Source organism: Necator americanus, chromosome I (assembly GCF_031761385.1).
Source record: "Necator americanus strain Aroian chromosome I, whole genome shotgun sequence".
NCBI lineage: Eukaryota > Metazoa > Nematoda > Chromadorea > Rhabditida > Ancylostomatidae > Necator > Necator americanus.
In genome coordinates, this window is record NC_087371.1 from 12,170,786 (window position 1) to 12,184,608 (window position 13,823).

At 40.1% G+C, this 13,823-nt stretch overlaps 3 protein-coding genes across 7 annotated transcripts; 2 read left to right on the top strand and 1 right to left on the bottom strand.

Annotated features, from left to right (window-relative positions):
• Positions 1–1,821: 1,821 nt before the first annotated feature.
• RB195_005244 (uncharacterized protein) lies at positions 1,822–9,565 on the top strand (the record flags this gene model as incomplete). Of its 3 annotated transcripts, none has more annotated exons than XM_064177616.1 (18): positions 1,822–1,886; positions 2,013–2,181; positions 2,764–2,872; positions 3,263–3,438; positions 3,504–3,590; positions 3,744–3,851; positions 3,905–4,004; positions 4,589–4,669; positions 4,762–4,952; positions 5,016–5,184; positions 5,266–5,321; positions 5,534–5,638; positions 5,697–5,756; positions 6,541–6,635; positions 6,703–6,877; positions 6,936–7,094; positions 7,253–7,319; positions 9,417–9,565. In XM_064177616.1, 18 exons carry the CDS (start codon positions 1,822–1,824, stop codon positions 9,563–9,565), a joined length of 2,121 nt encoding a protein of 706 aa, XP_064034739.1. The 3 variants fall into 3 exon arrangements, with proteins under 3 accessions (XP_064034739.1, XP_064034740.1, XP_064034741.1); XM_064177617.1 differs by having other exon boundaries at positions 5,040–5,184; XM_064177615.1 differs by lacking the exon at positions 9,417–9,565 and having other exon boundaries at positions 7,253–7,327.
• Positions 9,566–11,001: 1,436 nt separating this feature from the next.
• Positions 11,002–12,056, top strand: RB195_005245 (uncharacterized protein; the record flags this gene model as incomplete). 3 transcript variants are annotated; one of them, XM_064177618.1, is made up of 6 exons in its annotated part: positions 11,002–11,022; positions 11,133–11,261; positions 11,398–11,551; positions 11,652–11,728; positions 11,837–11,894; positions 11,950–12,056. In XM_064177618.1, the coding sequence occupies 6 exons, from the start codon at positions 11,002–11,004 to the stop codon at positions 12,054–12,056; spliced, it is 546 nt and encodes a 181-aa protein (XP_064034742.1). The 3 variants fall into 3 exon arrangements, with proteins under 3 accessions (XP_064034742.1, XP_064034743.1, XP_064034744.1); XM_064177619.1 differs by lacking the exon at positions 11,002–11,022 and having other exon boundaries at positions 11,163–11,261; XM_064177620.1 differs by lacking the exon at positions 11,002–11,022 and having other exon boundaries at positions 11,212–11,261; positions 11,514–11,551.
• Positions 12,057–13,461: 1,405 nt separating this feature from the next.
• Positions 13,462–13,744, bottom strand: RB195_005246 (uncharacterized protein; the record flags this gene model as incomplete). The annotated part of the gene is made up of 2 exons (XM_064177621.1): positions 13,462–13,623; positions 13,685–13,744. 2 exons carry the CDS (start codon positions 13,742–13,744, stop codon positions 13,462–13,464), a joined length of 222 nt encoding a protein of 73 aa, XP_064034745.1.
• Between the last annotated feature and the right edge of the window lie 79 nt (positions 13,745–13,823).

Sequence of the window (13,823 nt, forward strand, 5' to 3'; positions counted from 1 at the left end):
TGTGTCTTTCCGGCGTGAAATTCGGAGATAGAGACATTGATTTTTCTTTCCTCCACAAGTTTATCGTTACCTATTAATGCGTAGACGCGTATGAGCGGAGAGTCCACCACTACTTGACTTTCCCTTACCACGCTTCTACCGACTTCAAGTAATAAGGGAGGTAGTGAACATTTTTGGCAGTAACGGCTCGTCATTCTCAGCATCTTCTACGGATGTGGGAAATCCATCTCTTTTCCACTCAAATTAAATCTGTCTGAGATGTTACATCTACAGTCACTGCTTCTTTACGATTTGGAGACGAAACTAAGATTTTGGATGTAACAACATTGTCGGGATATGTTTGTCACGTGAATGTCCTTCCCATACATTCGTTAAGTTACAGCGGAACCCTCGCCATTTTTATCGATTTACTGATCCTTCTGATTTGCACATGTCCACGAAATTAACATATCAGTGATCGATCTCCCGAACACGAAGAACGTCGAACCCTCTATTTTTGAAGGCAGACAGCGGCCGGCCATGTTGAAGGTCTCAAAACGAAATAACGTACGATGATCCTTGCACGACGTTGAAATGAATAGGTGACCGGTGACTTGTGCAACGTTTGAGGGTATTTCGAATTAATTCAGATGGCTGGACTGTTGGGCAGCTAGCTCATCGTCCTTTCGTGGCGGTGAAATATTTACTGAGGAGCACTTCTGGCGCTTTTTGACCCTTCTCATCAAACTTTTTTTTCTTGCGTTCTCAGGTGGTTTTAGGATGGTATCCGCACAAATCTTTCTGAATGAATTAGTCATTATTTCCTTCTTTACTCCCTCTATCAATATGCTCTTCAGTCGTCTTCCCATAAAATTCGCGTTTATAGGTGCAAAGAGCAAAAATGGAAGTCATATGTTCTAGGTTTTAGGCGCATCTCATCATTTGGGGAGGTTAATCTAACCTTCCGGTTAACTTCTTACTCAGAGGTCCTCGGTAGGTTGATTACGATAAAGTGGAGGCTGTTAATTTCAAAACTTTGAGTCGCGATGATGCGAGTGACGCAGTTTAGGCGATCGCACAAACTAAGTTTATGTAGATCGGGTAGTTGTCATGCTGTTTGATCTGACATGTGTATAATGTCTTCCAACAATCGTTGTTTTCAATGTGTATGCCTACATAGTAGAGTCAAAACGACATGATGCACGGTGCAGTTGCGTAAGTGGCAGCGCGCGGAGCGGTGCGGTGGAGATAGCGGTTGGAGGGGAAAATGTAAAATGTAAATGGGGAAAATCTAAGGGGGGGGGGAGGGGGGCACTCAGTGGTATTCCTATTTGTCGACGCTCGAACTTACTTTTTCTTTCAGTAACTTTAACTTACATGTCACGTTGTAAGACTAATGCTTAGATATTCGAGCCCCGATTGATGTTGTTATTTAATTCGAAAAGTAAGGGCGCCACTGAGTTCCTCTCCAACTGCATTTTGTCCTTGTTGGAATCGAAATGGTACCATCGCGAACTGCAACAACTTTGCCAGCAAGGGTCCCTTCTATACTCTAACCGCTACGCTCCGTCGCGCCGCTTCGTGCGCTCCCACTTACGTAATTGCACCGGGGTTCATGTCGCTTTGACCCTACTATGTTGTGTCAGAGCTTATGGCTTGTAAAGTATTTGATCAAAAAGTAGTTACTAACAGACACCTCTGCTCTGTTTGTACAATTCTTCTATTGTATTTGACTTTTTACGTGATATTTATTATTGATATTCATTTGACATCAATATTTACTGTTACACTTTTTTTTGGTATTGGCGGTTAAGTTTTGAAACTCTGTTCTACTTGCTGTCAATGGGTGCAGACGGAAAAAGGAAAAAGCGAGCCACAGTTAAAAATGAACCTGAGGATACCTTGAGGTGTGGTATTTTACGCATTTACTTAAGATTCTCCCATCATTTTGTGTTTTCTGTTTCTTTGTTTTTGTTTTGATCTGGGAACTCATCATGAAGCTTGCTTGTGCCTATCCTCTCTCATTATTGTAGACAGTCTAAAGGACTGGACGCTGAAGCGCCGGAGCCAAGTGCTAAACGTTTTTGTTTGGCAGTGGATGCTCCCAAGGCATTTGCGTTGGTTGAAAAATCACGGCGAACACGGACTACAGATTCTCGGTATAAATCGTGTGTTGTGCTTGTTAGAGGGCTTCCTGAGAATGTGAGTAGTGTTAGATTAATATTCTTATTCTAAAATTAATCATTTTTTTCCCAATTGTCTTTCTCCTTTTTAAAGTCTATAGAGTATACTGGTCTGTGGAATTCTATTCAGTAACTTAAATGAGATTGGATAAAAGCGTTATTTCTCTGTATATTTCTTTCTTTTTATTTCTTTCTGTATGTGAGTGACTTAGGGATTGAAATTTGCGGTTTGTTCTGTCTAATAACCGAAAACTGTACCATTAAGAAATTTCAGATATAATTTTAATTATGTTTTTGCACAGATCGATCTTTTGTTCTCTCTTTTTTTATTTCCTCTAAAACTCTTCTTTCCTTTCGATACATTCTTCTATTTTCAAGCCTTTTATTCATTTTTCGTGAAAAATTGTGGATTCGATTTGTTTTTCGTGCAAATAACAGTCAATTCCTGGATTCATTTCTTACGTTTAAAACGAAATCTTTGTTATTTTATTCTTTCTATTAGTTATAGAAATGATTGTGTTATTTCTGGATAGTGCAGTTTTTAATACCTTAATTTGTCCTTGAATTTGATTCTAGAACTTAATTATCATTTTATCTTTAGGCTATTACGGCTGATCTTATAGACAGCTTGTCTCGTTTTGGTTCCATTTCCTACGTGAAGTTCCACTCCAAACAAGGTTGGGCTTTCGTCGAGTTTGAAGATGAAGAAGGTGAATCATCCCGGTTTGTTTGCGTCCTGCACTTTTTCATTCTGTATGTAATATCTTTTACTTTTTATGCTTACTTTCACTTAATTTCGTCGCCATTCGCTTTGACATGAAGTCCCATAGGATCCGACCTTTATCAAACTGTCTGTACTCGTTTTCGTTGAAAAAACTACTCGAAAAGTTGCACATGGCTGCTCCATAAGAAGTTCGATTCTTGTCTGTTTCTCTCGTGAACAACTTGCAAAATTGATTTCAAGCTTAATTGAACCCTTCCATTTCAGTCTCGCAGAAACTCAAATTAATGTGTAGCATCTCTAAAATTCTTTTTCTCTGACAAATAAACACACTCCACCCTTTATTCCTTTTATCTGTTACGCACTTGCACCAATCCAGGGGCTGAATCATGCGTGAAGTATGGCTACGACAATGCTCTCTGTATCTGCGGTAACGAAGTGTTTATGATGTATTCGCTCCATCATATCCTTGATCGTGACGCACTTGAAAGGCGCGAACCGAATAAAGTTATTGTGATGTCAGTGAGTAATATTCAGAAGGAAGTCAAGGTTCAGGTGAGTGACGAGGTGGTTTTTTGGGTGCTATATTCTGGCTTTTTCCTGAATCTATCTTTTTCAAGGACGTCTACAATGCGTGTTCTCCATTCGGTACTGTGGAACGTATAAAAATTAGTCCACTGTCACGAGGAAGCGAAACAGGATTATTGGTACTTTATTTCCTTCTTTTATGAAACTTTCCTTTAGAATTTTTGATTTTTTTGAGTGGTTCAGAGTTTTCCTCTGTTTCTAGCATTTAGCATTAAAAGATTCTGGTTATTTCCCAACTTGATCATGTCAGTTTACAAATTTCATCTTCTAAGGTGTTCGTCGAGTTTGACACGATTGAAGCAGCTCATGAAGCTAAGTTGGCTGTCAATGGCGCTTTTTTCTTCGAAGATTGTAATTTGATTCATTGTGAATTTGCCTCCGTATGTCTTTTTGTAACATCGATCTCATATTCCACTAACATTGCTTTTTTTAGTTGAATACTCTTACAGTATCAGAAAATACTGATTACTGTTATGATTACATTCAGTCAAGGAGAGTGAAGGAGTATGATTTAAAGTCGGAAAAGAATTCTGGTAAGTAGACTCGTTCCGTAGTGAAGAACTATTGCGTGTTATGTGAGCTGCGGTTTTTTATTTATCCTTATTCTGTTGCAACTTTAAAACTGATTTTTCGTTTATCTGGTTAATAGTAAGGAAAATTGGAAGGTCTTACACAGTGTTATTCGCTATTGAATGAACTTGTGTGAGTAGAAATGGATAAAAATCTTTCCTGGACATATTTTTCCCTACATTTCTATAGTAGGTTCAAAACGACATGAAGCACGTACGCATTTGTGTACGCGGCTTCTCCCGAGGCGCTTCGGTGGAGCGTAGCGGCCAGGAGCGCGTTGAAACCCTTGGTGATAACGCTGCCGCTTGCGACGGTCCCAACTCGGTTCTAGCTGCTGCCACCATCGCATCGTTTCAAGCACGTACGCAAATGCACCGTAACTACACTTCTGATTCATGTCGTTTTGACCCGATTACAGGAAATTTCACATATCTTTTACATATTTATTTTAGATATTTCACATATTTTTTAAGTTAGCTTCGTGGAGAGGTAGCATTAACTATTTGACGTTTAGACAGCAAACAGTTAACATACGTTATTTTCTTAGTGCCAACGCCTCGTCTTGTTCCTTATGATTCATCTCCAGACAGTGTTGAAGATCAAACTGCTATGGATGTGGAAGCATTTGGTTAGTACCGTGTTTCACGTTACACTGAATTTTTGTCAGCTATTTTTGAAGGAATAACAGCAAAGACTCATGTTTAAAACAGCGTCTTTAAGCGACCACGAAAGATCCCAGTCCACAACATCATCGAGTGCCATCACCACCATCAGTAAATGTGAAGGATGAACTAACAGAGGATTATTATTTAATTGACACCTGCCCGACTGTCACAGAATGCCTTGAGTCGGTCACAGCGAAAAACGAGGCGCAAAACTATGAGTATGTGCAATGGAGTTGTGACATGGAGGTATCTATCGAGCAAATTTTTTGGTACATGTTTTAGTTTAATTTGGTTGTTGTATTCGTTCAGTCGGCTGCTGCTGCTCCTTTGCAGCCTTCTTTACCGTCTGCTACTCTACAAACTTCGCCAGCAGAAGAGGCTGCTCAGCAGATCACCAGTGTAGACGTTAAGCTCGATGTTTCATCTAGTGCGTCATCAGTAGCTTTTGTCATTCCTGCTATAAACCCTGGTTCCTCAGGTAGGCTCTTAGCATTATAAATAGCATGTTATTATACAAATTAACCAAACTAGAAGAATTCTGAAAACAAATTTTTTAAAGATCAACTTAACAGTGTGCACTCAATCAACGGAAGCTCGACGGACGTCACATATGGAGTGAGTCTCCCAGAGTTTATGAATTCATTGGATTTGTGACAGTCAAGCTGGGGATTTTAGTTTAACCTTGAGTAGACCTCTGTTTTGATGCTCAGTAGTTAATTCTCTTACCCACATTGAGCGCTGTTAGTACTGTTAGAACTATTCAGTATAATTTGCTATTGTACGGTTCTATTCGAACTTACGTATTCTTATCTTGCCTGATTTTTAAGGAAAACCGACGGTGTATGATGGTCTACGGCATTGATCTGAAAACTGGAATGTTTTCCTGCGACAGGCTGTTTAATCTGCTGTGTATGTACGGACATGTGATAGCGGTAAGCAAGTGAATGGAGGGTTGCGTTTGGGAAAATATTGACTGTTCCCGATATTCAGATCAAACTTTTTATGCGGAAAAGGGATTCAGCGATTGTGGAGTTTGCTCACGCACACTCGGTGAGATATCGTTTTCATACACTTGATGGCTATCAAGCAATCAAAGGTTCCGTGAAAATTTAAACCGTGCGAGCGTGCGAATATTTGGGATTTATCTCTGAGGAGAAGTCGTGAGTGTCATGTGTAGAACCAATATCCCGTAGCGGCCACAGTGCTGGCGGCTGTAGGGCAATGTGCGGTCTGGGGATTAAAGGGTGGCAAAGACCGTGCCTTTTAAGTCCCATAAAATACTTTGAAAGTTCATAAGATCACGGCTGAATCGCAAGGAACAAAATGTATATAGAAAAAACATAGCATTATTGCTCGAGTTGAATCTCACCAGAAAACCACCTATATCATTGTAATAGGAATGGTTATGATAGGATTCAGTTGCAAAGATTCTATGAAAATCATCGTGATCGAAGAGACTGTACCTTCCAACATCATCATGATATCATGTACAGTCGTTGGCGCCAACTGTGTTCAACCAGGCGAACGCGGTATAACATTAATTTAAAATAGGGTTGTAAATCAGCATTTTACTCAATTTTTCGCCGATGAGTACAGATCGTCGCATGGAGGAGGAATCTTGAAGCTCACTCCAAGATGGCAAAAGGTCATCGAACAGAACAGCCAATACACCATTGATTGATCTTTGTTTTTTTTTTAATACGAATGAATGAGCTTTGAAAAACAGAGGGAAAATACATAGTGATTTTTTAAAGTCATTAGTCTAATATCATTATCAGCTCTTGGTTATAGCAATTTTCGTATTCTCATTTTTTCAAGTGCAGCGGTAGTTAAGGTTAATACTGCTATGAAGATGTTGCACAACATAAATCTTTTTGGATGTTCGCTTACATTCGAGTTCGGGAGGGCGGACTCTGTCAGACACACCTTGTATGTTCCTTTCAACAGTTTTCTAATGTAGTTCATCTTCCGTTCCACTATTCCTTTTATGGTTTAGCGAACGACTACCAGACGGCCTTCCCGCATGTGAATTCTACTCTTCATGCCCCCTACAAAGATTCGGGCGTCACACATCTACTGAAAATTGCAACAAAAATAGGATCACGTCGCCGACGTCGATGTTGTTCTGGTGGGATGCGCCACCTTACACCACTAAAGGGATGATTTACAAGGCAAGTTGTATGGTTATTTGCATTAAATAGTGCTAAGAGTTAACGAACATCTTTTCAGATGTTTCAGTCAGTTGGTGCACCACAACCTACCAAAGTTTCACCCTTTTCCCCACGACCATCTGGATCCGTGGGAATAGCTGAGTTCGCGAGCACTCAACAAGCTGCTGAAGCACTGATGCTTACAAATCACTTTCCAATGTTATTATCCGGGTTTAGAGTGGGTTATGTTTGGCGTAATTTCTATTCTACTATTTAGATACTTCTTCCACAAAGACAGAGTGAGATGACCATAGTTTGATGAAGTATTATACTTTCCGTATTTGGAAACTCTGCATTGTGTCGACCATCATTGTTTCATGTTGAAGATCCTTTTAGGGACCTGCAATTGTAAAGCTCACCTTTGCTATCAGCAAGTATCAGCAAGCACAAAACGAAACGGCAGGTGCTTAAGGTTTTTCACCCGTAAGTCTTTGTTTTAGAGTTCTTTAAAACTTCATACTTACTGCAAGATTTTTGCACGCCTTTATGTTAGAATGGTTTTTCTCTTTTTGAAAGCATATCTTTAAAGGCAGCCTACCGCGAATCTAACGTGTTGATGGAATCAACAGCAAAAGCTAGAGATAGGGTTGTAGAGGAGGATCAGGAGTGGTTGCGCTCACCACTCAATAATCGTCCTAAGAAACGGCGTAGGAGCCGCTTTAGTTCCTACGAGGAACGTTAGAACGCTCCTCTATATATACATTCTGGTCTCCTCAGCCACCTATTCATAGGTTTCACTTGAATAGGCAGATGAAGAGAACCCATTGGTTTTTTCAAACTACTATTAGGGAGAGATGTGAGGAACCACCCCTCATCTCGGAATCTACGACATTCACTGCTGATCCACATCCTGCGTAATATTACGTTTCGCATGCGAAGTTTCCCCCTGCGTTCAACCCTTAGCACCCTCAGGTTTTCTTTTACAGCCTCAATAAAAACTCTGACTTTCTGTTAGAGGGCTTTTCCCATGGTTGATCTATGAGTATTCCCAAAACGCGTTGAACACGGTTGTTTGCGGATTTCATAACCAAGGAAACGAAGACCATCTTCTGTTTCTGCTTTAGACGCCGCAATAAGATGACGATGTTGTCCATCCGCTATATCTACTTTTGAAGTTCTTTACTATGGCATGCCCCCCTCCCATTCAGAAGTAGCTAAGCATCCATCAGCAGCTTCCACTCTTTGAAATTGGGCTTCGCTGTCACTGCGTCGGTGCACATTTTTCCGATTCGTGCATCATAGAAACACAGACAGCTGATATATAAATCGCAGTTGGACTTCCTTGATGGTGATGAACGATCATAGACAGTTCGTTGAAGAGCTTTTTAAACTGTCGTTGGCTTATCTCTTCTGCGTGTCCTTTGTCCTTCTCGTAGGTGTCGTTATTCTTTATGACATGATATGACCCAGATAACAGAAATCATCTGAGTTCGCCGTTTTTTGGTCCAATCCGATTTCCGTTGAAGGCGTTGATGAGACAGACAGACATCTGCTGATAGTTAATTAGTTACGGAGGCATAGTCAGAGCCTACAGCTAGACACGATATATGGTTGGGATCCAATTGTGGTTTCATATCAAGTATCGACGACGTCTTGAAGTCGTCTTGATGCTGTTAAAGGCATCACCCCACAAATCTGAGGTGGTGCAGATTTCAGGTGGAGTATTCGTATACAGGACGGGAGACCACGGAGAGGGGGGTGATTCCGTCCATTTCTTCCTAGTTGCCGTAAAAAACGGCCCGGATGATACGGCTTCATTCGTTTTGGCGCACCATTTTGTACAAGGGGTTCGATTGGAGCGCGCCAGTCTTGTGCGGCGCTGCATCTTCCGGGCCGTTTTTTACGGCAATTAGCCAGAAATGGACGGAATCACCTCCATCTCCGTAGTCTCCCATCCCGTATACGAATACTCCTGAAATCTGCACCACCTCAGATTCGTGGGGCGATGCCTTTAAGATAATAGACAATGCTTGACTATTCTTCATGACGTCATAGGTGAGGAAGTTGAATAGGAAGACCTATCCCACTGCCCGTCGTCTCGCTACCTCGAAAAAAAATCTATTTTCAATTTAAAACGATGAACTACGTCCTGGAGTGCGTGCCGCAACAGCTCTTCGTTGATTTATGTAGTCAGCTAGGCGTATCTTATCTTCGTCAACCGCGTTGAAAAGAAGGTATTAATGAGAACAGCTCAAAAAGACTTCGAAATCTGGCAGAACTTGATAAATTTTTGATCGATCGTACATTGACCATCACGAGACCCAAATTGTTTCTCTCTGGTTGCTTAGGCACGGATTCCAAAATTGTGTGTAACGTGCTAATGAGTTCTTCGGTAATTCTCCTAATGAAAAAGGCAGAGAAAGAGATTTTGGCGTTCTCGTTTTGATTCCCTTATTTTTACCGGTATTGTGGCCCTTAATTTCCCGAATACAAAGTAAAAACCCAATCCATGGTTCCGCGCTTAAAGCGTTCGCAGGTCACTGAACTTGTTAATGTTCAGGTGCCGGTCGCACACGTGGATTGAGCAAGATGTTGATGTGCTTCCAGATTAGTATTGTCTCTATCATGGTGACCGTCGCTTTTGATACATTTTATGATGGACCTTGTGACATGGAGTTTCGTCGTCGTTCGCACTTCAACATGAATTGAGAAACGTTTGGTTGAAATGAGAAATGAACTTCTCGGTTCCATTTCTGCAAATTTTCTGTCTTGAAGCTGAGAATAACAGGGTGGTAGTTGTAATCGAGTGCAAGGTTCTTAATGCCTTCAGATTTTTGAGCGCTCAACAGAGGAATGTTCTTCATCAGAACGCTGTTGAAATATAGTTTCAGAGTTATCATCATCCACTCAACAGAGTCTAACAAGAATCCATGTCCCTTTTATGTCTGTGATCTATCAGACTATCACCCAGAGTCTGATAGATATCATTTATCTATCAGACTCTGGGTGTTATGCAGCTCTACTTTCTGAATGCTATCGAGTAAGCATTGGTAAATTAAAGTTGTATTTTTACAGTTTTACAGTCTGTGTAATGATCCATAGCTCGTGTTCTTCTCAGCTCACCTTGACTCGGTTTGTGGGAAGATCTCCTTAGACTCCTTTTCTTGTTCTTTATATCTGTAACTATTGTAAACATTTTCACTTTTTTACTGTTGTATCATATGTAATCGCCTATGTTTTGTTCCGCCGAAGTGACTAGCTTTTGGTTTTTCATATTATCAGCTCTACATTTTGTCATTACTAGTTACCTCATCACTAAGGGTCTAATTTTTTTTGTCCCACTTCGTAGTTGCTTGTCCATCACGTTCTTTCGTATCGCTTTTGTCATCCTTGTGACATATTAGAAGATATTCAGATGAAAGTGCAAGAGAAGAGATGTCAGAATATTATGCGAGAATATTTCTTTTTCTGCAAGAAAAGTTCTTTAGCTCGCTCATGTTATGTAATTTTCTACTTTTCCTGGTATTGCATTATAAAGAAGTTTGTACGTAACTTTCATTATGTTTGAGAAAGTTGTGGTTTCACACACCGTTGTAACTATCCGCTTTGTGATTTCCATTCGATTCTCTTTTCTTCTTAACAGAAAATATGTGAGTTTCTTAATAATCCCAGTAGTAGTAACAGCATCTTACCGCGTGTTACTTCCGTCTTTCGAATTACTGTTTCCTTGAAGGGGGTTCTATATTTCTTTTGTGAATTTCTTTTCATATGCTTGAAAAGAAACTTTCCAAATAAACTTACAGTTGTGTGAGTTGCACAGGTAATTATTAAGTTCGTCGCTATCACTGAAGTGCCCGACTTTTTTCAAGTTGAGATGCGCTGATAATTGCGAGGAACTATTAGGTAATGAAGGAAAATGGCTGTTTTCAATGTTAGTACCCTTTGTTGCACTAAGGTTTCCTTGATCATAAAAACATTTCCTGCAAAGAAACTTTCAGCAAGGAACCAGAATTTATGCAACTAATCGATTAGTCCCAATAGCAGTCACACTGTACGCAAACTCCTTAAGTGAAAGTAGGATCTTCAGACACTTTTTATCTCACCAGAAGGTCAGCCAGAAGACAGAAATCCTCCAACTCCGAAGAATGCAACCGTACTCGCGTGTGGTTGGATGGTGCTTTTAGTTGAGATTTTAGAAGAAATGGTTTTGTTCAATGTGAAACAAGCAAAATTGGCTGTTCACTTGTGAAAATCAATTTTCTCAGGAGTTCTTTAGGAAACTTTACAAAAAAAGGCAATTGATGGTATGTGGTATAAATATGAACATCTTCGATTAGTAAGTATCAAGTGCTACGATGAGTTCTCTCTACATCGTCCTCGCCCTCCTCGTTTCATTCGTTGGAAGGTTGGATATTATTTTGTAGAAGGGCCCCACTATGCTATCTTTCATTACAGTCTAAGTCAGTTCATTTTAGAAAGAAAAATATTGGTAGTGAAAAGGATTTTTCCTATCTCATAATCCACAGATTTGTTACTTATAGAACCACCTAGTTTCACTGAATGAACTTGAAGACGAAAGACGGAAGAGAATATCACCCAGAAATAACTGTTCGAAGGAAATACATTTGTTCTGGTTCTTACCGAAACGATTTTTCAGATCGAGTGCAAGCTTTGAGCATGAATACGCATTTGAAGGTCCGTTTGTTTATTTTTGATTGTTTTGGTTCAATTCTTGATGTGTGGAGAAGTCGCGTCGCATGCTGAGAATGTACATCATCATTGACTTTTTTTTTAGCAATCCCTGTAGCTGCTCCTGCCCCAGTCGTTGCTGCTCCAGCTGTAGCTGCTGCACCTGTACTGCCTTACGAAGTGGTGAGCTTTCAATTTCGTTTGATTTCAATTTTTTTAGCACCATCAAAGAATCGAAATATCAAGAAATCAAAGAAATGAAATGAAATGTATACTTAACATATTTTCCAGCATGACCACTTCCATCCTTCGACTGAAGTTCACAATCACGTCAGCTCCTTCCAAAGAGGTAGACGAGAAAATATGCTGGATAATTTTTCTTTCTTCATGTTAGCGATTTACAGAAAGCGGTCATTTTTCCGACACTGGTATGGTTGCCCCATTCAAAGGTCGAAGACGTGCTGCAAAGAAAGTCGCTCGCGTACACAAGAAAGCTCACAAAAGGAATTAATGTTTCTTTCGTCAAAGAGTCATCGTTTTATCATGATTCCAAATCTGCTTTGCTTTGCATTTGTTCTGAATGGGGTACCTATACAAATCTCATAAAATTGGTGTCGGTCGCTTTTAATGGGAGTGAAAATCCTCAAAATATTCAACCACAGGCTTATGAAAAACGTGTTTTCAAAAAATTCTAAACCAATGTTGATCAATTCCAGTGAGATGTGCAAATTTAGTAGTTTCCAATTCGGAGTCGCAGAGGTTAACGAACGTACATGTGATCTGTATAATGACGTGCTGGGATGCACTGATGACGAAATCAGTGTATACGTCCTCCGAAATCAATATGAAGTCGTATAATGCTGAGGGGATAAACGAATGCTAGGCTTAAACGGTGTTGAACCGTTGACAGAGCAGACGTAGAGGTTAGAACTTATGGGATCCTATCCACTGTTTCTTTTTAAATGAGAAAGAGTTCTTCTGTCATATTGGAAGATTATTGTTCTGCGGTTTCTTTTACTGGGATTCTTATATTAACCTTCGGTTTGGAGATCTATAGTGTGTCGAGGTAAATAACAAAAAGACCCTCCAAAAATCACAAAAACCAAAATTTTGTGGTTTTGAAAGAAAATTCGTGAGCAGTGCAACCTAGTCGTCCAAAACACCTCGGATTATAACTTCTGTATGCAGTCAGTGATGGTGGAAAGAATCAAAGAAAGAAAGATCAGGAGAGTAACAGTGAAATGAACAAAGGTGGGGGGACGATAGCGAGGTTAAGTGAGCGTTTCTTTATAGAAGTGATGGTCCCGAGACGTCAACCACTTGGCTTGGCCGAAGAATTGATGCAAAATCGTAGAGCCTATTTCGACATTGTCAATGTGCTGGAAACATATCAAACACGTGCTCGTACACATGGACATCTGTCCAACCAGATCCACCAACTCCTCTGGTAACATTCGCTGGAGAAGGTAATCGACCTGGACCTGACACATGAAGCCAGCACTGAGAAGACTGACTTTACGAATGCTCGAGATGCTCACTATGCCAACATGTTCCAAATTGCAATGAAAATCATCTATTAGTGTTTATTCTTATTTATTGCTTACTCAGTCTAGTAACATAATTCCGGTCCCCCGCTTCAAGATTCGCTATTGCCAAAACTGCTGTTTATGTAGATGAACAAGTGCCTAATCTTTTTTTTAATCCGACACACCGTAATTTCAGGGAAACCGTCGCTTCCCACCTCGTGCTCCAAAATCTGTTTTTAAACATCTAATCATTGATTAAAGGCTTCATTAAATGGCTTTTTACACGCTTTCCACCTAGCTTCTTTATTAGACTCTGGATCGCTTCTCTAACTGAGATCCGAAAGAAGTTCTAAGAAACTTGTAGATTCGCAGCACTTCAAAGTAGGTGCCTTACAAAGGGCTCGTTATCAGTATCAGATAGAAGGTGCGTAGACAACGTCTTTCCTCGTGCTGTCGCAGTCGAATACAAGGAAAAGCGATTTTTGCAATACCACTAAGTGACGAAAGAAGACTTCTTAGGATATGCTTTGGATCGAATTGGGATTCACGAACCTACAGAGTTTAAATTTAAAAAAAAATCAAGAACAATAAATTCCTGAATTTGTCAGTATACTCTGAGAAGATCGCTCCCATCCATCTGCCGCTCTGGAAGTAACCATTTGACATTTTTCATTGTTCACCTAAACGAACATCTGGAATTTCTTTAGGTGCAACTAGAAAAGCACAACTTAATTTTGAGGAAAACCTGCTCA